Source organism: Mastigoproctus giganteus, chromosome 11, assembly GCF_048544385.1.
Source record: "Mastigoproctus giganteus isolate SK-2022 chromosome 11, ASM4854438v1, whole genome shotgun sequence".
Classification (NCBI taxonomy): Eukaryota; Metazoa; Arthropoda; class Arachnida; order Uropygi; family Thelyphonidae; genus Mastigoproctus; species Mastigoproctus giganteus.
Genome location: NC_143585.1, coordinates 31007746 through 31035202, shown reverse-complemented (window position 1 = coordinate 31035202; position 27457 = coordinate 31007746). Strand labels below are relative to the sequence as shown.

Genomic DNA, 27457 nt, shown 5'->3' with positions numbered 1-27457 from the left:
TTAACCGAGTTCTCAATTCTCTGTGTTATGTGCTGCACGTGGAAAGTAAATCAGTGTCTTTTAAATGGTTTTTGATTTTTTATTAATTTTTAATCGACATGAAAACTTCTCTCACAGAAAACTGTAGATTCCTTCTGAGATATGCCCACGAACTCAACGTTTTCAGAGTACCGGCAAGTAGTTTATATTCATATACATATTTTTGTATGGAGAGCATTAGTTTCGTTTTCAATTCCTATCAGTCATTTCAGTGAGATTTCTGATTATGGGGTGGGACAACTGGGATGTATAACCCAGTAGTATACTGGGATGTATTTTATTCCTCTAAAAATAATGTTAGTTATTATATTATACGAATTAAAGTGAACCGTAGCCACTGAATAAAGGAAGCAATGATTTAAATAAACAAAAAATGCTGAGCGCCATAACAACAGTTCTAACAAAGATGTAAATCCCTATTTAGAACTAATGGTGCAGGGGGAGGGTCTTTTTTTTAGACACCAACTTGGCGTATAGGAAATTCGAGATCCCCTCCACTCCATAGAATTGAACAGGAGGGGAGGGATTTCTGCAGAACTGATTGGCAGCTTTCCCTTCCCCTGATAAAAAAAAAAATAAATAATAATAATAAAAAATCTTACGACTGATTTGCATACTCAAACGCCGCTGTATCTGGTATAGGAATTGGTGTGAACTACAAAAAGTAATGCTGAATTGCTGTCTGCATGCAAGCAAAAAAAAAAAGTTTCTTAAAAAATCAAATTATATAATGAAAAATAAATTAACATTGCAATAAATACCAGAATAAACAAGGAAGTACTGCACTCACCCAGGAAAGCACAGCATCCTGATATCCTTCATTGAGTACAGTGCAACTGCTGCCAGGAAATGCATAAGGAAACCTCCCATTACATCTGCCCAATGGGCAAATAGAGACACCCACAAAAAAAAAAAAAAATATATATATATATATATATATATATAACACAAAATAAAGTTTAGGAGAACGATGGTGAACCCTTCTTCAGCAGAAGGCATCAGCCCTTGAAAATTCCCAAACACTTGCATATCTTGCTAAACAAAAAAACAACCATGGATGATGACCCCATGATTCTTTTGTTGTTTGGCACGCTATGATAACACTGTAAGTGACAAAGAACATGCCCAAAATATGGTTAATATGATGATTGGAAAAGAACTCATCAAAAAGTTTGAAAAGACAAAATGTAAATTTCCATGTCAAATGAAGCCAATCAGCAGAGCCTATTGTAAATATCAGTATACTAAATAAACTCACTAACTGGAATTAAAATTACAAAGTAAGATGAAAATTAAAATGCCAAATTATAAAATATTTAAACAACTAAACATAAAGCAAACTCAAAAGATGGAAAATTCAATTGACTTAAAATAGAGTAGTGCCCATTTTAACAACATAAAATAGACCATGTTGAAGAACAAAAAAGTATGATGGGGAGGTGGTTCAGAAAAATATACACTGCTGTTCATATAGAGTTCAACCAAAGGTGCAAATCAAGCATCGTGTAATCAAATAATGATTTACAAAATTAAGCACTACTGCACTACATATCAAATTGACACAGATTGCAACATTTTATTTACTTTTAATTGATTTTCAAGAATGCAAAGAAAAGCAATAAAGATAACATTACTTATATTAACAGCAGAAGGAAGAAGTTGAATTACATTGGTCTACCTGCTGTCGATGGTTTAATTGTTGATAATCCTGTTCAGGCTGAATAGGTGTTTTGCATCTACATTCACATATGAGGAATTCTTTTAAGAAGGAGATGGCAGAAGTTTATCAAACTCCAATAGGGAGCCAAGTGATTTTGTGATAACCAGAGGAAAGTGGAAGATAAATTTTTTAAGCCAAACATAAAAAAAGGCACCTGGGGTGGATGGGATCTATCTAATTATATATTAGAGGAATTACATAATTTGTTTAGGGCAATGGCCTCAGGTTACGAATTGGTGAAGCATTACTTATTCGAGGTAGCGCAACATCATGGTATCTCATATTGTGAATATGTAGTATTCACAATATGAGATATATTTAAATGATACCATTTTTGTAACTACTTAGTAGTTACAAAATACTATAAACATGATGCTATTTTACAAACTTATACATTATATTAGGGGAAGGAAGTAAGCAAACACTTAGGCATAATTATGAGAGCATCTTTGGATTCAGAAGAGGTCCCTATGAACTGGAGGTTAGTATTAGTTTTAATATTAGCTTGCAGGGATATCTTGGATAACTGAATACTGTTTTCTATAACACCCATTCCAGCAGATCTACATCCTTCTTAAAGTGAGGCCTCCAGACCTGTATACAGTACTTAAGATGCAGCCTAACCATGGCCTTATACAAAGGATAATCATCTCCTTATCCTTTCTGTATGTCATTGACAAAACCCCATTATCTGTTCTGGCAGCATGTCTGTACTGCTCAGAGAATTTCATATCTAACTGCAGAATAACTCCCAGGTCTTTTTCATTCTCCACTACCTTTTGTGTAGTACCACACAGTTGATAAGTTTCTCTGGTGTTATTGCTACCCATATGCAGTACCTTGCATTTGTCAGTGTTAAAACTTCAACTTCTGTTTCTCAGCATGTTAACCCAATTTTCCTAGACCATGTTGCGGTATCTCACCCTGATGACTGTTGTTAACCACTTTGCCAACCTTTATATCACCATTAAGACTGATATACCTTCTTCAGTATTCAAGATTTATCATTGATAAATCTTGAAAACAACGATGGACCCACCACTGAACCCTGAGGGACTCCACTAATAGCGCCAGTCCATGAAGAGCAGTGCCCACTGATAACCAGTCTGTCTTCTACTTAACATTCTTTTATTTATAGCAGTAACCTGCCCTTAATGCCACATTGTTCCAGTTTGTACAGCAGTGTTTTATGTGCAACAGTACAAAAGCCTTCCTCAAATCCAAGTACAGTATATGATTTCAGAATCCAGGTCCTTGGTCACTGCATCATAATAACTTATCAGATTGGTTAGAGAAGACCACCCCTTGAAAAATCCATACTGTGATTGCAGTATAATTGCATGCTGTCCAAATGGTCCTGCATTACTTCTTTAACCAGTGATTCCATTATTTTCCCTGGAACAGATGTTAAACTAACAGGTCTGTAATTACTCTTGTTGCCTTTTGATTCACTTTATGAATTGGGGATATATTTGCACTTATGCAGTCCATAGGGACCTCTCTGAATCCAAGGATTCTCTCATAATTATGAGTTTGCTTACCTTCTTTACTTCCTTTCTTAGTATAATTAGATAGATTTCATCTATCACAGGTTAAAGCTTATCCTTCTACTACATACTGAGTTCAAAACAAGATTTGCACCTGCCTGCTTCCTTGATAAAAACTGCATCCCCATAAAAATGGCTCTTCTGGTGGTGGCACCTTATAAATGAATATTAATAATATTTATTTGGGAAGTGCTATTATTTTTTAGTAGTGTAATGCCAAGGCAATTATAGATAACTGATTTTGTAGTCAGATTGCAATTATAATGCTGTATAAAATTAGAACAATACATTTTGTAATCACTTATTTATTGTAAAATAACTGAAAATAATAGTTGCAATAATATATATGGATTGTATAGATATGAAATCTCTAAATCTGTTTAAGGAAAGCTTTTTAGATTTTTTGTTTAGAGAATTTTTTTTAAATTTTAATTTTTCTTCTTCCATATGTTAGGAGCTTCAGGCTATATCTTCGCTATTTTCTATGACATATAAGTTCCACGAAAGCACTTCAGATACAGTAAGTATAAGGAAAAAGATATTTCATTTAGGTGTTGCAAACATGTTGAATATTTCATTATTTTTGAAACTTATGACAAATGATCTGAGCTGTTAGAATGATGTATCAGAAAGAACAGGGTAATATTTTAAATTAGTACAGGGAATGAATTTCAGAAAAGCAGTTGCAATATCATATAGATACCACGGTTGCTCAAAAACATTTGTAGAGTCCAGTGCAGTGTTTTCCCCCACCAAAAATTTATTAAGAAAACCTGAAAATGTGTAATTTTAAAAATATTTACACCATTTTACATTTCCAAGCATAAAAACACTTAATCATTTTCAGTTTTTGTATATAAAGACATTTATACAAAGATGTGTCTTTGTATATAAAGATATCCTACTATATATATCTTTACACACCCTATTTTTCTTTATAGACACAGTCTTTTTATATTGCTTTATGTGTCATCTGGACATAAGGATTAGTAGTCTTTGCCAGTAGAAGTTATTGTCATTTTCTTGGAACCAGTTTTTTACTTCAGTAGAAATTTGTCATCTTCTGTAGAGTTTTGTCCATGAATTTTCCAGCTGACTGGAAAATTCATGGGCAAATGAGTTAGTGCAGTCTGTTGCAGTTTTACATTTGCTTCCCTTGTTTGCAAATTGCTGTGTGGTCTTTCATAGTTATGCAAGTGAAGGACATCTTCCATATCTTTTTCTGGTCAGACTTACCAAACAATGGCTCTTCACGGTGGTATAGAAAAGGAATATGCTTTTTCTCCTGAACTTCAAAATGAACTGAAAGCATATCTCAGTAGTCTCATTCATTAATTTTTTTTGAGAGACATTGATACTTTAGTTAATGCAGTCATTTGCTTCTTCTTTTTTTTTTTTTTTTTCGTTGAACTGTTATGATTAATAGGACATTGCATCATCAGTAGAAATAGTAATATGAACTTTTGAACTCTATTATTTACTTTCTGTTGGCAAACATATTCTACTTACGTGTATTTCTTCTTAGAGTGGTTAATTATATAATTATTTTCATAATTATACATATTATTATTTAGACAGTTTGTCACCTGTCATTGCCTTTCTTGGTTTCACTTGTTACACATGCTCAGTTGTTATTATATCATAGTCTGCAACCTGAGTTTATATGTGTACAGAATTTACTGATTTCTTGTTGTTAATGCTGCTAGTTAGGGAACATGCCAGCTATTGAGAGAAACAGAACATTTTAAAAAAATAAAAATAAAACAGAGAAGGTAAACAAGAAAGAAAAGTTGAATTGCTTTTAGCAGTGATTAAAAGTCTAATAATTGCTGTGCATTGAAATTTAAGTTTATGCAAATCTGTATTGAATTTCTGAAAAGGAAAACAAGTTATTTTAAAAATTTTGCTAATGTTTTGAAAGAAAAGGTTATAAAATTTCTGTTTATATTGTAAAGAATGAATTTCTTTATGGTTTTAAATATTGATACTAACATTCTGCTATTTATATTTTGTTTATTGATTGAAAAACCTGATGGAAAATCCAAAGAGCAAAGATTTTTAATTAAATTTACTTTTTACAGAATTGATTTCAGCATCATGCTTCTTTCAGTGAATTTGAAACCTCATCACTTCTAGGTGGTTTCGATAAAATATCATTCACTGCATGAAAAATGAATTGTTTCAACTTTTGCTGTAATGATTCAAAATGGTTAGTTCAAAACACATGAGTTCTTTAGGGAAGTGGATGCCAGACGTCTATCAAACTCTAACAGGGAGCTAAATAATTTTGTAATAATTGAGAGGAAAGTGAAATTGTGGAAGAGAAATTGTTGAAATTAAACATTAGAAAAGCATCTTTGGTGGGTGGGATTTATATAATTATATTAAGGAAGGACAAAAAAGGAAGTAAGCAAACCCTTAATCATAATTATGAAAGTGTCTTTGGATTCAAGGCAGGTCACGACAGACTGGAGATGTGTAAATGTATCCCCAATTCACAAAGGAGGAATGAAAGGGTGACATGAATAATTACAGGCCTGTTAGTGTTTAACTCTGATCTAGGGAAAATAATGGACTCACTGGTTAAAGAAGTAATACAGAACCATTTAGACAAGACTTCAGTTATACTTTAGAAACAACATAGGTTTGTTAAGGGGGAATCTTGTCTGACCAATTTGATTGGATACTATGATTCAGTCACAAAGGATGCAAAAGATAATTTTGATATCGTATACTTCAATTTCATGAAAGCTTTTGACATTGTTGCACATAAAAGAGTGCTTCACAAATTGGAATAGTCTGGCATTAAGGGCAAGTTGCCACTATGGATAAATGGATGTTTGAAGTGGGAGAAGATAGAGTGGTAATCAATGGACATTACTGTTTGTGGACTAATGCTATTAGTGGAATCCCCCAGGGTTCAGCATTGGGCCCATTGTTGTTTTCTATATTTATCAGTGAAATTGATAAATTCATATCGGGCATAATGTCCAAGTTTGCAGATGATATAAAGGATGGCAGGGTGGTAAATTACAGCAATGAGTATGCTACTGCAACAGGATCTAGAAAGGTTAGGCAGATGGGCTGAGAAATGGCAGTTGAAGTTTAACATTGACATATGCAAAGCACTGCATATAGGTAGCAGTAACTCCAGAGTAACATATCAACACGGGTACTACACTCAGGGTAGTGGAAAATGAAAAAGACTTGGAGATAATTGTGCAGTCAGATATGAACTTCTCTGAACATTGCAGACAGGCTGTCAGGACAGCTCATGTGGTTTTGTCAATGATATTTAGAAATTTTGCTAGCAGGGATGAGCAGGTGGTTATTCCATTGTATAAGGCAATGGCCAGGCCACATCTTGAGTACTGCATACAGGTCTGGAGGCTTTATTTTAGGAAGGATGTAGAGCTGCTGGATAAAGTACAAAGAAGGGCAGTAAGATTGGTGAGGGGAACAATGGGGTGTTCTTACCAAGAAAGGTTTCAGTTCGTAAAAATTGCAGTGTCTGGAGACTAGGCACCTGCATGGTGATCTGATTGAGGTGTTTAAGGCTTTGACTGAATCAAGTAAGCTGAATGCTGATGGAATTCTTCCTATTGCTCAGACTATGCACATGAGGGGACATAAATTCAAATTGAGGAAGGATGGTTGCAGAACAGGTGTGCAGAAGTTTTTCTTTAGCGAACAGATGGTTGATTGCTGGAACAAATTTTCATCTGTTGTTGTGGAAATTAATAGCTTAAATAAATTCAAGCAGAACTAGACAAACTATTGGAGGGAATAGATAGGTGAAATGGGAAGTGTTTTTTTTTTTGCTTTATAAGCTTGCTTCCTTGTATCATTTGCTACTATTAATGTTAATGCTAAAAAAGAAGCATAAAATAAGAAGCACAACATTAAAAGTTTTTTTTTTTATCTCTTGTGAAACTTTGTTTGAAGAGAGTGTTTCAAAAATGGATTTTGTCAAGCTTATTTGTCAAACTTAGAATTAAATGCCATTGGCCACCTGGTTATTTTTATTATTTGGAAACTGGTTGCATTATGTATTACATGTTTATTGAATTACTCTAATGAACTCTACACTGAGTGGACAAAAATCAGTGGATACCTACCTAGTAACAGGTAGGCCCACCTTTCGCCCAGATAAGGTCACATGGTGAGGCATTGAGTCTACTAGTTCACAAAAGCGTTCCACAGGTATTTCCATCCATGCTTGCTGCACCACTGTCCAAAATTCTGCCGCATTCCTATGTGGAGGATTCAAAGCTTGAACAGATCTTACCACAGATTCCCAAAGATGCTCCACAGGATTCATGTCCGATGAACGGGGAAGCCATTTGATGGTGGTATAATTTGTGGAATGTTCTTTGAACCATGTTCTAGTCACCATAACTCTGTGGGAAGGCACATTGTCCTGCTGGAAGAGTCCATTGCCCTGTGGGTGCATGATGACCATGAAGGGATGCAAATGGTCTGCAAGGATGGACATGTAACCTAGACTGTTCAGAGATGCATCTAGATGTACCAGAGGTCCTGTGTGCCAGTTGAACACACCACAGACCATTACTGACTGTCCACCTGTCTGAACAGTTCCTTGTTGATATGATGGGTGCATAGCTTTGTATGGTTTCCACCAGATACATACCCTCCCATCTGCTCGAAATAACTGGAAATGGGACTCATCAGACCAGGAGACCTGTCTCCAATCATCCAAGGTTCATTGCCGATGTTCTTGCACCCAGTTCAGGTGTAGAGTCCTCTGTCGTGTTAGCAATGGGATGCTGGTGGGTTGGCGGCTCCGATAACTTATTGTGGCTAATGATTGCCTGATGGTCTTGTTGGAGATGTTTCTGGTACCTCCCTTGTTCAAGTTGACAGTGATTTGTGCCACTGTCACTCTCCGGTTGGCTGAAACAATGTGAGACAGATGTCAATGGCTACATTCATCCACCTTTCTCTGCCCACAGCACTGTCCACAATGAGATGTTATTCCGGAAATGGCATATTCCCAATACACTCTTGATACTGTTGAATGGGGATAGTGCAATTTTTGTACCACCTCCGTGATAGAGTGACGCATGCATTGGGCACCCTCTTTCTAAGTCAGTTAACAGATGATGTTTATCCATACTGACATTGAATTACCGTTTACATGAATGGTGAATGCATGATGCAGTGTACCTATATACTTGCCAAGCAGTGGGTTTGTCTACTACCGAGAGGGGTGACAGTGTTGCATTGCCCAGGAACCATGAATTTTGCCCTTTCAATGTATTTTGGCAAGAGTTCTTCAGCTGTGTATTAGTAACTATTATAGAGAAGAATATATTTGGAAATGTGTTTTTTTAATCTTGCATTTTTTTTATACGAAAACCCAAACATAAAAGGTATTAGAACCTATAGTATTTAGTACTGTTCACAGGTTGAAGGTTGAGAAAACTGAAGGTAGTTGTTGATATTAGACATTACATAATGTCTCACTCTGAATTTTTTAGTATCCATGAATTTAGTGTAGTTAAAAAAACAAGTGTTTTTGACCTCTGATAGTTTAGGAAACTCCGGTTAATTCAAAGAATGGCATAACAATGTTTAGAACAAAAGTTTATTTTTTTCTAAATGTTCTTGTCCACCACATTAGTGAATAAAGGTGCAGTTGGCTGTACTGAAGCTGTTGATATCTTTAATGCTATTCAGTACAGACACATTTCTCCACCTCTTCATTTATTGTATTTTATGGCACTAACTTGTTTTTTTCTTTCAGCTGGAAGTAGTATGCCCTCTGTATGTATGCATTCAGAAATAGTTCAGAGATACTCTCTTCCCAGAACTAAGTCACAAACCCACTGAATCAAATACTGATATACAGTAATAATTTTTGTCCATACTTTCCATTACAATCACAAATTTTATGTTTTGGAAAAGAATCACTTTTCATCCCAGGGAAGCAGTCTTGAATTCTTTTGTTTGGACTTTGAGTGAAGCAACTCTACAGATTGTCAATTGGTTTCTGGGTACCATCCATGTACAAAAGTTAAGAGATAGTGACAAAGTTAGTTGCTAAAGTGAAATTTTTTTTTTCAATTTTTTTTTTTTTTCAGAAAAAAAAATATAGCTTGGAAAGTAGAATATATGGATTACTTATAATACAATTCATTTAGGGAATCCATGTGAGGTTTGTGAAAATTTAGTTTATTCAGGACTAATCTAGTAATACAATCCACTATCAACCACACAATGATAAATTTTTAATGATTAAAATTGTAGAACTGCTGTTCTTTGTGAACTTAGTGTTTTTTTTTTCAAAAATTATATTGTGAAAAAACATTTTGGGTTAGCCTTGTAGTATCCAACCTTTTTTTTTGCCAAGGTGGGGGGACCTAAACAGTTGAAATATGGAGGGTTGCAGGCCATATGTGTTTTCACAATAAGCAGGTTGCAAGCCTCAAGATCAGTCTCTTATCACTAATTATGCATTTTTTTTAAATAAAATTTAATTTTTGTTATCTACATTTGTATTTACAATTTTTTTTTTATGTTTAATAATTAAATTCACCAATTATTACATATTACTAACAGCATTCCTATTATATGGCTATAATAATATTGCTAAATTCTGAGGAAGATACTTAAAACATGAGAAAGCAGTATAGAAAAATTGAAAATGATTAAAAACAGATATTTTCAAGTGAATGTGAAACTCTATTTTATGATACAGGTGACCCGCTTAACACTGATCATTCGTTCCGGAAAAACAGAGCGCTAAGTGAATCCGCGCCAAGCGGACGCCGCTTTCCCATAAGGTAACATATGTATTTGTGAGCTGCGGTCGGTGCCATAGGATATTTCCTAATCAATAATAAACGGTAATGAAAAGATGCACAAATGTCGGTCAAAATATTTAATATTCAAATATTTGCACATATAAAATATTCTGCATTACATATGTATAATTATGTGGTAACTACTTGCGTCTCAAAAGTAAACAAAATTCCAATTAAAATAATGAATTTAATTGATTTAATTTAATGGATGAATTTAATCATGAAAAATGTGTGGATTTTGAGTTGAACTTTGGCCCTCTTCCAAATAAACTAAAAGGGGTATTAGTTTTAAATGGCCCGCAGCGTTACCACCCAACAATAAAGTCAACCGATCCTTCGCCGCTTTGAAACTTGCCATGTTTTTTGTTCTTTCAATATGAAACTTCTTTTAGGCATTCGTTTCCACAAAAGTCCTGATTCATCTGTGTTAAAAACTTGTTGAGAAGTATAACACACAATACCCCTCTTCAATAATTTTAACAAGTTCTTTTTTGAAAGTTTTGGCGCCTTAATCTGCACTAGCGGCTTCCCCCTGGATTTTAAATCTATTCTACCAGTTTTAAATGGTTCCACATTTTTTTTTTAGGCGAGTTTTCTTCAGATCATCGTATTGGCTAATCTCTTTTTCTCTCTCTCTCTTTTTTTAATATTTAACTTAACTGAATTCTGCATTGGAATATTATCTTCAAAAAAATTAGTCTTTCCATTTCATCCACCGTGGGTGTCCCCAGGGCTCTGTCCTGGGGCCCTTGGTGTGGAATATGGTGCTCCAGAGCTGGCTCAGTAACAGTTTTGAAAAAACGAAAATCATAGCGTTTGCCGACGACCTCACCATCGTGGTCGCTGGTCATTCCAGAGCAGCCCTCGAATCCACAGCACAGCGAGTACTGAACCATCTCTCTACCTGGACAACAATCAACAAATTGCAAATCAACCCTGCCAAAACTAAGATGATGGTGTTTAAAAACCGACTCGACTTACGAAGGCCTCCCCAGGTCAAAATCAACGGAACCCAGCTAACCTTCGTAGAACAGACAAAAGTCCTGGGAGTAGTAATAGACAACCATCTGTCTTTCTTCCCCCATCTACAGCATCTGAGTTCCAAGACCAAAAAGTTCTCCGCCGCAATTATACGGATCTCAAGAAGTGAGTGGGGACTATCAAAACGAACCCTTCTTCTTTATTATAAAGCTGTCTTTCTCCCAATAGTAACCTATGCTGCCGGGGTCTGGTTTCACAGAGTTCCCATCATTAAGATGAAAGAAAAGCTAAACTCTATACAAAGAGCTATGTTACTGGCGACCCATCGAATCTGCCGTACAGTCTCTACAGCAGCTCTCCAAGTTATAGCAGGCACCCTCCCTCTCGACCTTTACACAATCTACAAGGGGCTCTGCTATCGAATTAAAAAAGGTATTCCGGCAACGATCCTGGATATAGAACTCTCACTAACTACAGATATAAAGCAGGAGAAATCTCGATGTCTCAATAAACTCTTCAATGTATGGCAGACCAGATGGGATTCTTCTACTGTAGGGGTTGTAACTCGGAGTTTTCTTCCGGAGGTAACCTTCGCAACCACTAAAAATAACGCCCGATGGTTCTCCCTCAGCCTTGAATCATCCTTTCTCATTACCGGACACGGTTCTCTAAATGAGAAACTGCATACACTGGGACTCATCGACACTCCCTACTGCTTTTGCGGACAAAGTGAAAGTTGGAAACACTTGCTTCTGGAGTGCGTACATTACAACGATATCAGAAACCGTCTCCAGAATAAGATCCAGGACTTCCCACCAGCAGATCTGCATCAACTGATATGTACCCAAAACAACCTCGAAGCCTTCCAGACCTTTGCAGCTGAGGTATTTGCCTGGAGGAGGACACTGATCGTCAATCGCCGACGTGGAAATGCTGATCATTAACAATTTCATTGCCAACTGAAAGTCACCCCTTCTACTGACTATTTTTTTTTTTTTTTTTTTTTTTCTAACCTCGGTTCTGCATTGTTTCCGGGTCCTGCCCTGGAACTAGGAGCAGCTTTGGCTCACCTTTTCTTCTTTCCCACTCTGTGCAGGATAGATCACCACTCTCCCATTTTTTTTTTCATTTCATTCTCTCTCTGCTGGCACCCGATTTACATCTTTCTCTTCACTGTAGCCAGGGTGTGGGATTAAAATTATTTATTTATTCTTTAATTATTTTTATTTTTTATTTATTTTTATTTTATTATTATTTTTATTTATTCTTTTTTATTTTTCCTCAAACCTGCATTCTGCACTGTTTCCGGGTCCTACCCTGGAACTAGGAGCAGCCTTGGCTCACCTTTTCTTCTTTCTCCCTCTGTGCAGGATAGATAACCACTTTCATTTTTTTTTTTTTTTTTTTTTTTTTTTTCCTCTTACTCTCTCTCTGCTGGCACCCCGACTTACATCTTCCTCTTCACTGTGGGATTAAAATTATTTAATTATTCTGTAATTATTATTATTATTAGTATTTTTTTTTTTTTCATTTACTTAGCTTCATTTTTTTTTTTTTTTTTTACTCGTGCTCTGTTCTGACAACTGGGATGTGGACTATCATTGGTGCCAGACAGCTCTCCCCTTTTTTTTTTTTTTTTTTTTCATCACAGGGAATTTATTTTATTTTTCTTATTTTATTTAATTATTTATTTTATTATTTTTTTAAAATTTATTTATTTATTTATTATTATTTTTTTTTATTTTATTTATTTATTTTTTATTTTTTATTATTATTATTATTATTATTATTTTTTTTTTTTTTTGCACCACGGGAAATACATTTTGTTTCTGTTTTTAGTTTAATTTTTATTTTATTTATTTATTATTATTTTTTTTTCCCTCTCTGGAGTGGGCCCCCAGAGAAATCTGGCCCACCTTTTGGCAACATCAGGTGGTTCAGAGTCTCGTATCGAGACAGTACGTGCTCCATTGGGACTGGCCCACCTTCCCGTGGTGTGGACGAGTACCCAGAATCATCTGTCCAGGTGACTGATGCTTCTGGGTAGCCAAGCGGTCAGAACATAACAACAGAACACACACATAATACACACAAACCGACGTCACACACACATCTGGCCCATTTGTAGTGATACTGTTCTTCACAGAGATACGAGGCGGAGTTGAACTCACGTTCTAGGAGCCGCCCTTTACAAAAACACATGTCCACATGTCCACATGTTTCCATTTCAATCCTAATAGCCGGTCTAGTCCTAGTTGCTTGCAGTGGAACAGCTATCTTTCCCGCTGCTAAAATTAATTCTTTATTTTTTCATAATTGTTCTTACAGTTAAATTTGCGAGTCCTAAATTATGGCACACATCCGCTTGTCGTTGACTGGAATCGATTCGCTTCAAAACGTCTAATTTAATTTTCAAATTCAGTCTTTTTCTTACATTTATAGTCTTCGTACTGCGCCCAGACTTTGTTGCATTTTCATTCCTGTCGGTCATTATTAGCTCTTCGAAAATATAACTGCGTTGGTTGAATTAATTATGATACAATGTTCAAGTAAACTGTCCGTTACACACGATGTCTAATACTGTACTGAGTGATGACTAACTAGACTTCGGATAAACGCATATAACGCAAATATTACAAGCAATATATTTGATCATTTTTTAAAATGTTGATCTCGGAACTACGTAACAAGCTACTGTACTTAAATTAGCGTGAGAGAAAATTTCACTGAGCGTGGGAAACGTTTTAATGCTGTTTTGCTATTCATTTTCAAGCTATCGACTCCATCAAATGAAACGATTTCGTTAAATATGTCAAAAATGTAATCTGTAAAAGAGCGTTATAGTGATCTGTGACAGCGTTATAGTCAGATACGGGTTATAATATAAGAACAGCGTTATAGCGAATCAGCGTAAAGCGAACCGCGTTATAACGGGGGCCTGCTGTATTCTAGTTTTAAACTTGGGGATGCATAACACTTGGAGGACGCTTATGTGACTGTGAGCTTCACAGTATGGAGTAGTCTGCATGCAGCCTGTGGATTGGAAACATTTCTTAAATCATACAGTAGTATGCAAATATCAAAATGTTTATTATGCTTTTTTGATTGGTAAAAAGGAGATAATTATATTGAAGAACTTTTATTACATTAATTTTATTTATTTTTATAAAAAATATTCAAAGGCAAAAAAAAAAATACTTACCACATATAAATTTTTTTTAGCCATTTTTTATTGTAGATGCAGCCGCTGAAGATATTAAGAAATTTATGTCTCGTACTGTGTTAGCAAGGTATGCTCACAATTAAATTCCTTTTTTATATTTGCTTTTATTATGTCTTGTTTTTTTTTTTGTTTTTTTTAATATGACATGTGTATATTATTTCTTAATTAAGTATATTAGTAGTAGTAGTAGTAGTGGCATGTGATGCAAGAAAGCAAATGTATGAGCTTATGCAGCATCAGCCAAAAAAAAAAAAAAAAAAAATCACACCATTCCCTCCAAATGCCTGTCCAGTTCCTCCTTAAATTTATTCAAGATATCAACTTCCACAACGACAGATGGAAGTTTGTTCCAGCAATTAACCACCCGCTGGCTAAAGGCAAATTTCCGCACATCTATTCTACATCTGTCTTTTCTTAATTTGAATTTATGCCCCCTTAGGTTCGTAATCTGAACAAGTGGAAGGATCCCATCAGAATTCAGCGTGCTCAATCCATTCAAGGCCTTATATACCTCAATCAGATCACCGCGCAGGTGCCTAGTCTCCAGCCACTGCAATTTGCAGAACTTAAGCCTCTCTTGGTAAGAGGATCCCTTCATTCCCCTCACCAATCTTGTTGCCCTTCTCTGTACCCGCTCAAGTAAATCTACATCCTTCCTAAAATGAGGTCTCCAGACCTGTACGCAGTACTCAAGGCTTGGCCTGACCATTGCCTTATACAGAGGGATAACCACCTCCTTTTCCCTGCTAGCAAAATTCCTATATATCATTGACAAAACCCCATGACCTGCCCTGGCAGCCTGTCTGCATTGCTCAGAAAACGTGATATCTGACTGCACAATTACTCCCAGGTCTTTTTCATTTTCTACCACCTTAAGTGTAGTACCACACAGTTGGTACGTTTCTCTGGGGTTATTTATACCCATATGCAGTACTTTGCATTTGTCAAGGTTAAACTTCAGTTGCCACTTCTTAGCCCATCTGCCCAAATTATCTAGATCCTGTTGCAGTAGCAGACTGCCATTACTGTCATTAACAACCCTGCCAACCTTTGTATCATCTGCAAACTTCGACATTAAGCCTGATATACCTTCATCAATATCATTGATAAATATACAAAACAACAGTGGACCTAACACCGAACCCTGTGGGACTCCACTAATAACATTAGTCCAAGAAGAGCAGCACCCATTGATTACCACCCTCTGTCTTCTCGCACTTAACCATCCTTTTATCCATTGTAGCAACTTACCCTTAATACCATTCTGCTCCAATTTGTACAATAGTCTTCCATGTGCAACAGTGTCAAAAGCTTTCCTGAAATCCAAATATATGATATCAAAATTATTTTTTGCATCCAGTTCCTTTGTAACCACATCATAATATCCTATCAAATTTGTCAGACAAGACTTTCCCTTAACAAACCCATGCTGTGTCTGAATTATTGCTGCAGTCTTGTCTAGAGACATATTTCTTGAGGATCATCTCAAAGAACAAATCCAAGTCAAAAAGTACTGCAATAGCAAAATTTATGGTTTTATTGTTTTATTGTTAAGAGTTGTTCAACCAGATCTTCTGTATTGAACAAACACATCTAATGATAATAAAATCACTGGTTCTTTATATGGTTAAATTTGACATAAACAAGACAGTAATTATCCATTTGTTTTATATCATTGTCAGTTATCAATATGTTTATCCTTTGAAATTAGGATAAATTACAGGGGCAGTCATTTAATCTAGTTGTAGATATGCGGGATGTTAACGACACTCCCGTGGTAAAACCTTTTCTCCTGCAAATGTCGGGTGGGCATTCATGCTCTCAGTACTATAATGAAAAATTCAACTCTGCATAAAAACTATTGAGCATCAACTGATGAAAGTGCAACCATTCAAAAAAGTCAGTTATCTTTTTTACTTAATGGCCTGGGAAAGTATTTGTTGTTGTTGAAGCTATTTCATAATATAAGTGCTTAGCAGTTTTTGATAATTTTATTTGATTCTCTGTAGGATGTAATGTGTATCATTTCTTTAAGCCTCAGTTATGCTTTTGCTTATATTGGAAAATTGTTAAAACATCATCCTTTAGTCAACTGTATTAAGAAATAAAAAAAAAAAAAAAAAACATGTAGGTTCAGAATTTAGGTTCTGAAAAAAAAAAAACATTTAGGTTTAGAATTTAGAAAAAAATAAATGAAAAACTGCTAATGAATAAATATGATATATTCTTATTTTCTTAAAATGTGTGAATAAATTCTTATATGACCACATTATAAGCTTTAATTTTTTTGGGAGAGAAGAAAGATGTTAGCACCCTGTGCAACTACTTGCATTATAAAAGTGTGTCTATTGCCAGGTAAAAGATGAAACAGCATTTCTCTGATATACTGAATAGCTTTTTTATACAATTAAGTTTTATCTTCATAATTTTTTTCCCCTGCAAGTTTTGTTTATATTAAATGATATTGTTTGTTTAAGAGTAAATTTGAAAAATAAAAAAATTCCTGCCCAAATTTTAAGTACCTTCAACATAGTTATGTAGATGCTTAAGTTGAGAACAACCCAAATGTGAAAATAATGCATAAAAGATTTTTTCATTTAATTGGGACTCTCTTACTTTATGTATATATATATATAAAAAAAAAAAAAAAAAAAATTTAAACATTTTAAGAATTGTATTTCACAGCAAACAATTCCCAGAGCGTCAACGGTGATATTAAAACAAAAATCATATCATCACTGCTATTTGAAAAGCTTTAAATTAACTACCTTCCAATAAATTTTACTGATCAGGTCATTTAAAATAAGAAAAATTAAAAGTCATGTGACATATTGATAGATCATTAGTGTTTGATTGCTTTTAAACTTTTCAGCTAAAAGTAAATCATGCAGTGGAACAAACAGTATGGGTTATGGTGATATTTCAGCAGTGAACGTTTTGTATATTTTAACAATTCTTTTTTTAGAAACTTTTTGACTCGTCTTATGGTTCTTTACCACTACCACATTTAAAAATTTATGTGATCAGCTAATTATCATCTCCATTTTAGCTTTCCTTCTGTTTAGTCCTCTGAAAGTATAGTGAGTTTGCCACTTGTCACTCATTTGGAAAAGTTTGGGTTCAGATCCCACCTGGAACTGGAAAAGTTCTCAATCTTCTAGTGGGCGTGCCAAAAAATAAAAGTCACATAAGCAGGCATTGCTTTCAATGCTCAATATTAAAAAATAAATAAATAAAATAAATAATAGTTTAAAGTGGTACATTTTATTCCAACAGTATATTGGTAATAGCAGTTATCCAATACACTATTAGAATTATTTCCCAATTATTTCACAAAGCTAAGCAAAGCTAAAACCAAAACTTCAAGCACACACTATATGACATCACTTCACAAATCACTTACCACAAGTTCAAGCACATTGCATTTTGTGTAGTGGCGATTTTTTTTTTTCCTGCTGTGCTTCACCAATTAGAAAATAATTAGTGATGTAGATTAAAATTGAAGGTCATACTCAAGGAATACTACAATTTATACCAATGTAATTCTGATAGACATTTTATTTATTATTTTTTTTTAAATTTTTATTGTTTTGTAGGATTAACAAGCATGCCTACTATGTGGGTAAAGGCCTCTTTGATCAGAGTTGCTCATCTCAGCCTGGGAGAATAGATTTTTTGCTCCACAAATATCCTAGTTTGTGCAATGAATCAATTTGTGAACATACATGCACACCTTTGTACCAACATAATACATGATAAATCATATGAACTAGCAGACTATGAAACAATTCCAAAAAAAACACAACCAGATGACAAATAACCTTCTGTTTAAACTCTTTAATTCATTATTTATTTCTCTTTGCAGAATTAAAGTTATCAGTTTATCATTATTTTAAATAAATTTTTAAAAATTATTGACATAGCTTATTCCATTTGAATTATTCCCTTCCCCGCTTGTTTTTTTTTACCTTCCCTAAGGTCAGCTTATAGACTTCTGGCATATGGCAGTACTCATGAAGAAGTATATGCACAGCTTAAAGACTTGCCAAAGGAGTTCCTTGTAAGTATCTATATTATTATTATTTATTTATTATTATTTTTTGTCTTTCTTTAACTGTTATGCATCTTTTAATGCAATTAAAATATAACAGTTTGGGTTATGGCTTATACAAGTTTATTTTAAGGTAGTCATAAATGTAATTACTCCAGATTGCCATCTGCAGTTTTGTACAGATAGTGTTAAGTAGTTTAATAAAGTAAATGTTTTTTTTTTTCTTTTTTTTTTTAAGTTGCTAATTGTATGAAAGTTATATATGTATCAGTTGTAGATTATTTTACTTTGCAGTTATTGTTATTTCAAAATGTGAAAATAAAAATTCTCTTTCACTTTTATTCTCATTCACTTGATAAGCAAGTGGCATGCTTTCTAACAATAGAGGTTGTCCAAAAGGGAATCCTTATACTTTAAAAATTAACATTATTAAAATTATATATTATCAGCTTCCTAATAAACATTGCAGCTACACCCTTCATTGTTTGTAAATTCAGTGACTGAAAAGACATGACAAAGAACTGAGAGTCACAAACTGCAACCTTTCTTTGATATAGTTATTAAAAATTCAAGAAGTGACAAATAATTAACAAGAACACAACATAATTGCAAGACAAAAAGGAATGCCCATTGAACTTAATTTTTAGAAATATTCACAGATTAATTTATGGTATGGAGAAGTCTGAAAGCTCCCAGGTCATTTTCTATCTCCAGAGGGCACTTACAATGAGTGATAAAACTGCTTCAGCAGTTTTAATTAGTTTTGAACTGCCATATGTAATCTGCTCTCAAATTACTTGCATCTCTGTGACATTAGCTATAAAAATACTACAGGAATTCAATGCTGTGGGCATAAAATGCTACATTTGATTGCTGTTTATCTTTATATAAACAGGTTTTTTGAAAAAAAAAACCTTGTTTATATAAAGTTGTACTTTACCAAGTAAAAAATTTCAAACAAATATCTGTTGGCAGCAACTCGATAAATTCCTAATTTTTAGTATGCAGTGGAAGTGTTTTTTTTTTTATAAAATTACTGTTGCAGCTATAAATAAGATATTTTGGCATTATATTATTTATATAATTATTGATTAAGGAAAAAATTCAGAAATGCCTCTGTGCACTTATTTTGATAATCTACCAGATTTCAGTGTGACCACTAATAATGCTGCTAGCATAACTTGTTTTTAGAAAATAATTACATCATCTTTCATCATCTTCATCATCCAAATCTCTTATATCTAGTGGTTGCACATGTCACTATGATAGAACAAACCAATCTTGAATTATCAGCCTTCTGTTTACTATTTTCCTCCATGCTATCCTATTTCCTCTTAGATCTTTGGCTCTAGCTAGAGTAAGTTCTTTTTTTCTAATAAATCCTATTTCTTTTAATACATACTTAACACCACTGATTCTTCTTGGTCTGCCTGTGAGCTTCTTCCACCCTTACTATATGTCCGTATCATCTTATACCTCTGATCGAATACTTTTAAATATCCAGGTTTTTCTCTCATTTCCTTATTTGTAACACAGACTTGCCATTGGTTCCATATGTTAGTTCTATTGTTGTTGTTGTTATTTGATTTTTAGGAGCATTAGCAACTAAGGACATATTGCTCCGGGATATGCAGTGGTCATTTCCTGACCTTTCCGCATCCTCCATATTTGGTGGTGACAGGTTTGAACCCCGGTCTAATCAAGAAGCGTGTGCTACGCGCTGCTGCTCCTTCCCACCTGGCTACTGAGGCGCCATATGTTAGTTCTGTTTATTTATTTTTTTCTTAAACATCAAAAATCAGAATCTTCATTTCTGAAGATTCTGATTTTTGATCAAGTCTTTATTTCTTAAGCATCTTTCTGTTCCATAGATAAAAATAGGCTTAAAATTTATGTTATAAACAGCTAATTTTGTTATTTGGCAAAATTTCTCTTTTGCTCCAAATGATTTTGTGTAAATTGGCTTCCTCTTTCTTTACTTATTTTATGGTTTATTTCCTTGTTTAATCTTACACCCCTTTATTAAAAGCTTCCTAGATACAAAAATTACTAATTTTTTTTTAGTTTTTGGTTATTTAGTCTGTGTAACTAATTTTCATGTAAAATTCTCTCCAGTCTCTGAATGAAAGTCTCCCAGAAAAAATTCAGATTGATAGCTCTGAAAGTAAATTTATGCTAGAAGTATTCTTCACCAAATACGGAGGATGCGGAAAGGTCCTTCAGGGAATGACCACCGCATATCCCGGAGCAATATGGCCTTAGTTGCTAATGCTCCTAAAAAAAAAAAAAAAAAAAAAAAAAAACCAAATAACAAGAAGTATTCTTTTGCCTATAAAAGTATAATTCATTATGAATTTATACCAGGAGGTTATATTGTTAATAAGAGATGCAATCAGAAGAAGAGGCTTGATCTGCAAGCAGTTGAAAAATTGGATATTATTCCATGACAGTATTGCTCTATTCACCACATAACAATCATTTCTGAATACCTTTTCAAACACTGTACCTATCTGCGTTATTCTCTTTGTTTACCTGACCTTGCACCATGCGATTTTTATTTTTTCTCCCTAGTGATTTTCTAGTGAAGCAGAAGTATGGCAAGTACAGCAAATGCAGTTAAGGAATTAAAAAAAAACCCAAAGTTTTATTGTAGTTATATAAACAATACACAAAAATGAGTAATTACTCATAAATATTATATTTGTTTAAATAAAAATTCAGTGCCTCTTTGTATGCAAATTATCAAACAGTTTATATACTGGAAGCAAAACTAAACAGGATATAGAGCCATTAGAATGTTCAACGTTACACATGCTGTTAATTAGTATTAGTAGTGACAAAATGATTCAAAGAAACAAGTTTATGCAGAAAAGCCATAAAAAATTACACGCTTCATTTTCCTTCCCTTCCTAATAATTTGTCCAATCCTTAAATGTATTCAAAGTATCTACTTTCACAACACCAGGCAAATTCCTTGCAAAAGAGAAAATATTGGTGAATGAAAATATCTATAAGCAAACAGAATATATACGGTCTGTGACAGCCAAATCCTCTGCTGCACCTTCACGATGGTGGGACTGTTAGTAATCCTGGATATAACCCCCATGCACAAGTACATGGTGGGTGACCACCCAGGTGTGAACCAATGTAAGTAGGAGTCGAGGTGTGGCGCCCACACCACATGGAGGAACGCCGCCCCTCTATGTTACCAGGCAGTACTAGGTGGAAGATGACTCTCATCAACCGGTGAAATACCACCACTTGCTTATTGGAGGCTTGAAGTGGTGGAACCCATGTTTAGTCTCTAGAGCTAAGTTCCGGTCAACCCTTCCCTATCTCTTCCATCATGCAGTATGATTAATGACTTTTGAGGTTATGGTGAACGTCGTGGCGAGATCCAATATTCCTTACATTTCGAGGGTACAGCTCTAAAACGGTTTTCGCAGGCCGGCCGCTAGTTAGTACACCGGACCGGACCTATTGGTAACTCTCTAGAAGGCTTCTGGATCAGCTAGTGTATAATCTTGCTACCTCTACTCTGCCAGATAGTGACTGGAGGGAGTCCGAGTAGTGTGTATGCGGGGAGCATTGTTGAGGCCACGTTATGTCAAGGATCTGGGTATATTCTTACCACATGTACGCCATATCCAAAAATTTCATTACTTCATACAGCATGTCCCACCCACTTTTTCTTATTATTGAATACACCATGAATTGTCAAACTAATAGAGCAAGCTTATCTGCGAAAAGATCTAAACCTCCCAAGGACTTCCTAATTCATTTCACAAATATACGTGGTCTCAATTCTAATCTCAACAATGTCCATTTCCACTTGCAGTCTGCCAAACCTCATGTACTTTTTCTGACAGAATCTCAGTTATCGGTTGATTCAACTACTGCTCATCTCAGATGCCCAAATTATTCGCTGTATGATTCCTTTCGCCTCAAAGGTGGTACTTGTGCATATGTCCGTTCTGATATTCCCTGTCAGAGACTTGGCAATTTGGAATCTCCTCTCTTTGATCTTCTCTGGCTTAAAATCTCTCTACCTCATTGTGTCAAATTCGTCTGTTGTCTCTACCGTTCTCCCAGCTCGACTAATCACTTGGAGCTCTTTGACTTCCTCTCGTTGCAACTTGACTTTCTCCAGTCCAACTCTCCTAACAGTGAGGTAATTTTCCTTGGTGATTTTAATGTTCACAACCCCAGCTGGCTTCCGTTTTCTAGTCACACCGACCCAGCAGGTCGAGATGCTGAGGCTTTTGCAATTACTAATGACCTAGCACAGATTGTTCATTTACCTACAAGAATACCAGACAATCCTAATCATACAGCCAATACGCTTGATCTTTTTCTCACAAACAACCCTTCTAAGTACACGGTCGAAGTGAGAGCTCCTTAAGGCACTTCAGATCACAACTTGGTGATTGTCTCTTCTCCAATGGAACCTTTATCTCATGGCTATTCCCAACCTCGTGTTGTTTGGCATTACAAGAATGCAAAATGGGATGACCTGCGAGACTTCTTTTCTTCTTTTCCTTGCTCGGATTACTGTTTCAAAAGTTCTGATGTCAACGTTTGCTCAGATCGTGTCAGTGAAATTATTCTTGCAGGAATTTAATCCTTTATCCCACACTCCACTTTAAAATCTCGTCCTTTATCTAAACCTTGGTTTTCCAATAAATGTGCTAAGGGTGTCCAAGAGAAGAATGTTGCATATCGTAATTGGCTTGTTTCTAATTCTTCAGTTTCATTTTCTGCCTACACCAAAGCTCGCAACAATTGTAAAACAGTTATTAATCAGTCCAAACTAGAGTTTGAACAGGCTAACAGGCTAACTTGCTTCTTGCCCTAATGGTAGCCGAGCATTCTGGTCTCTTGCCAAAGCTATTGGCCGCAACTTTTGCCCATCTCTGCTCCCACCTCTGTCCAAACCAGATGGTTCTGTTGTCACTTCAGCCAAGGATAAAGCTGACCTGCTAGCATCCCATTTTTCTTCCAGCTCATGTATTAATGATCTTGGTAAAACACCTCCCACCATTCCCAACACACTCCATTCAATGCCTCCTGTCAAAAGGATATCAGAAGGATTTTGATGAATCTCGATGCTAAGAAAGCTCCAGGTCCTGATGGTATTTCTCCACTTGTTCTCAAAACCTGTGCTCCTGAACTTACTCCTATTCTTTGCCGCCTTTTTTCACTTTCTTATTCTAAAGGTGTTTTTCCTTCTGCTTGGAAATTTGCTCATATCCAGCCAGTTCCTAAAAAGGGTGACAAATCCCTCCCATCCAATTATCGTCCCATTGCAATTACTTCTACTCTTTCTAAAGTAATGGAGAAATCAATTAACCGCCAACTCTTAAACTACCTAGAAACCTTCCGTCTGATCAACGATTACCAGTATGGATTCCGTCAGTGTCGATCCACTGGTGATATTCTGGCTTATGTTACCCATTTATGGACTAATTCAATGGAAAGGTTCGGTGAAACACAAGTAGTTGCTCTTGACGTTTCAAAGGCTTTTGATCGTGTTTGGCATAAAGGTCTTCTAAACAAGCTTCCATCTTATGGTTTGCCAACTGTTTTTAGTAATTGGTTATCCAGTTTTCTCTCTGATTGCTCACTGAGGGTGATGGTTGGTGGCTCTCTGTCTTCTAACTTCTCCACTAATGCCGGTGTCTCCCAAGGTTCAGTTCTTTCCCCCACTCTTTTCCTCTTGTATATCAATGACCTTCTTCCATTGACTGGAAATCCTATCCATAGTTTTGCCAATGATAGCACATTGCATTCAACTTTCCATTTTGAGAAACCTTGTCCTGCTCAATCAGCTTCAACTTCTCGAAAATCTGCTACCAATTCCTTAAATGCCGATCTTCAGGTAATTCTCCAGTGGGGCAAACAACTTAGTTGATTTCGACCCTTCTAAAACTCAGTCTTGTCTTATATCTTGCAAAAAGGATTCTTCTGCTCCTATGCTTATCTTTAGTGACACTCCAATTTCTAGGCAAAAGGATATATCTCTTTTGGGGATTATCCTGACTTCTAATCTCTCTTGGCACAAGCACATTACAAATATTGCTTCCTCTGCATCTAAAAAACTTGGTTTTCTCTTTCGCTCTCAGCGTTACTTTTCTTCCAAACAGCTGCTCACTCTGTATAAATCGCAAATCCGCCCTTCCATGGAATATTGTTCCCACATCTGGGGTGGTGCCCCCGAAACCTCTCTCAGGCTTCTTGATTCCATTCAGAAGAGGGCAGTTAGGTTAATTAATGATTCATCTCTAACAGAGTCTCTCTACTCGCTGTCTCATAGACGCACTGTTTCTGCTGTATGCCTCTTCTACAGATACTTCCATGGGCACTGTTCTTCTGAATTAGCTTCTATAATTCCCGCTCTCTCTTTCAAAACAGTCCGAACACGTGCCGCCACCAGCCAACATTCATTTACTGTCCAACTTCAAACCCACAGAACCAACTTTTCATCTTCCTCATTTATTCATTCAACTGCCGTTTTTCTGGAACAACCTTCCTTCATACGTATTTCCTGAAAATTACAATCTACAGAAGTTCAAGTCCAATGTCAACAAATATCTTCTTTCGTCTTCTCAATCTCCAACCCAAGCACGGTACTAAGTACTATAGGTTCTAATACCTCTCGTGTTTGGGGTTCACATAAAAAAAAAAAAAAAAAAATTACTAACTCTTCCAGTAAGTGTAGAAATGCTGAACAGAGAAACACTGCTATGGATTACATATCATGTAATCCATACCATCTCTAGCATACGTGATATGAAGGAACATTCATTCATATCATGTATTCTAGAGATGCATATACATGTATCTCTATGCATCTATATATAGGTACACTCCATGGAAGTGTACCTATATATAGATATAGGTACACTTCCATGAAAATTGGCCCATGAACATATATTGTACAGACATAAGACAAAGTGGTGCAATATGGCCTAAGTTGTTGATGCACCTAAAACCCAACAACACCAGTGGTATGACTTGTAAAAAGTATGCAAAACTAACTGCAGTACATGTGATTGCATGTGGTCGACTCATCCACATATGCACAGTTTGCTGTAATATAGTTGTTTACACAAATTATTGTTTAAGATAAGTAATGATATATAGATAATACAAACTGTACAAAGAGTTTTTAATCTGCTGTAGGCTTTCCAAGGTTTTGATAAGCATGTCGTACTACTAACGATGTAGCAGTTATGTGAAGGTGGTAGTAGTATTGGCATGTGATGCAAAAAAGCAAGCTTATGCAGCATCAGCCAAAAAAAAAAAAAAAAAATTACAAAACAACTCCCTCTAAATGTTTGTACAGTTCCTACTTAAATTTATTTAACCTATCAACTTCCACAACGACAGATGGAAGTTTGTTCCAGAAATTAACCACCCACTGGCTAAAGGCAAATTTCCGCACATCTATTCTACATCTCTCTTTCCTCAATTTCAATTTATGCCCCCTTAGGTTCGTAATCTGAACAAGTGGAGGAATCCCATCAGAATTCAGCGTGCTCAACCCATTCAAGGCCTTATACACCTCAATCAGATCACCGTGCAGGTGCCTAGTCTCCAGCCACTGCAATTTGCAGAACTTAAGCCTCTCTTGGTAAGAGGATCCCTTCATTCCCCTCACCAATCTTGTTGCCCTTCTCTGTACACACTCAAGCAAATCTACATCCTTCCTAAAATGAGGCCTCCAGACCTGTACGCAGTACTCAAGGCATGGCCTGCCCATTGCCTTATACAGAGGGACAATCACCTCCTTTTCCCTGCTAGCAAAATTCCTGTATATCATTGACAAAACCCCATGACCTGCACTGGCAGCCTGTCTGCATTGCTCAGAAAACTTGATATCTGACTGCACAGTTACTTCCAGGTCTTTTTCATTTTTTACCACCTTAAGTGTAGTACCACACAGTTGGTACATTTCTCTGGGATTACTTCTACCCATATGCAGTACTTTGCATTTGTCAATGTTAAATTCAGTTGCCACTTCTCAGCCCATCTACCCAAATTTTCTAGATCCTGTTGCAGTAACACACTGCCATTACTGTCATTAACAACCCTGCCAACCTTTGTATCATCTGCAAACTTTGACACTATGCCTGATATACCTTCATCAGTATCATTGATAAATATACAAAACAACAGTGGACCCAACACAGAACCTTGTGGGACTCCACTAATAACATTAGTCCACGAAACGCAGCACCCAGTGATACCACCCTGTGTCTTCTCCCACTCAACTATCCTTTTATCCATTGTAGCAACTTACCCTTAATACCATTCTGCTCCAATTTGTACGGTAGTCTTCCATGCCAAACAGTGTCAAAAGCTTTCCTGAAATCCAAGTACAGTATACTCTCGATTTTCTGGGATAGATGGTAAAAAAAAATTCCCGGTTAATCCAAAAATACATCACGTCCCCGACATACGTAAGAGATACGTTACAGGACTTCTTATGTAAATCAAGAATGACTAATATAATATTGCTACTATATCCCTGATATGCCAAAATTACAAAAACCACATAATACCTCAGAAGAATGAAGAAAAATAGTTACATATTTTTAATTAGTTCAATTAAATTATCTGGGGACAGCGGTGAAGTAGCCGGAGTGGCACATCATCATTCTTCTCTTTCTTGGTGATTCGTTTCTACTTCCATGCACCATATGGCTAATTATAATAATAATAAGAAAAGAAAACATAAAAGGAAGAATAAACGTATGTTACTGTACTGCAAAAACTGATATGTTAGGAAATTCTTAGCCCATTGGTTATTATAGTTGACTTCATTGGTGCCGATCCCTTCACCGCTTCTCGTATTCTGTCTAACGTAATATAAGTCTTGGACTTACTGTATCGAAAAATGTTCAGCAACCTACGTAAAAAGTATGGCTATAGATAAAAAAAAAAAAACTTACCACGCACTACTCGCATGTCCAATACGATGCTTCCCTTTATTTTTTACAGTGTCGTGTATGGTTTGGTTACCAACATTATAATAGTCATTAGAGATTTAACGGTGCACCATTTTCA

General features: G+C 35.6%; 1 protein-coding gene across 1 annotated transcript in view; it reads left to right on the top strand.

The window, feature by feature from the left end:
- Positions 1 to 3765: 3765 nt before the first annotated feature.
- The window catches only part of LOC150077850 (tRNA (guanine(10)-N(2))-methyltransferase TRMT11-like), a 58233-nt gene continuing 34541 nt past the window's right edge, over positions 3766 to 27457 (top strand). Inside the window, exons 1-3 of the mRNA XM_090384730.1 lie at positions 3766 to 3826; positions 14337 to 14404; positions 18316 to 18397. Of these exons, the coding sequence (XP_090240856.1) occupies positions 3791 to 3826; positions 14337 to 14404; positions 18316 to 18397 (186 nt within the window). The 5' untranslated portion in view covers positions 3766 to 3790. The remainder of the gene's footprint in view (positions 3827 to 14336; positions 14405 to 18315; positions 18398 to 27457) is intronic.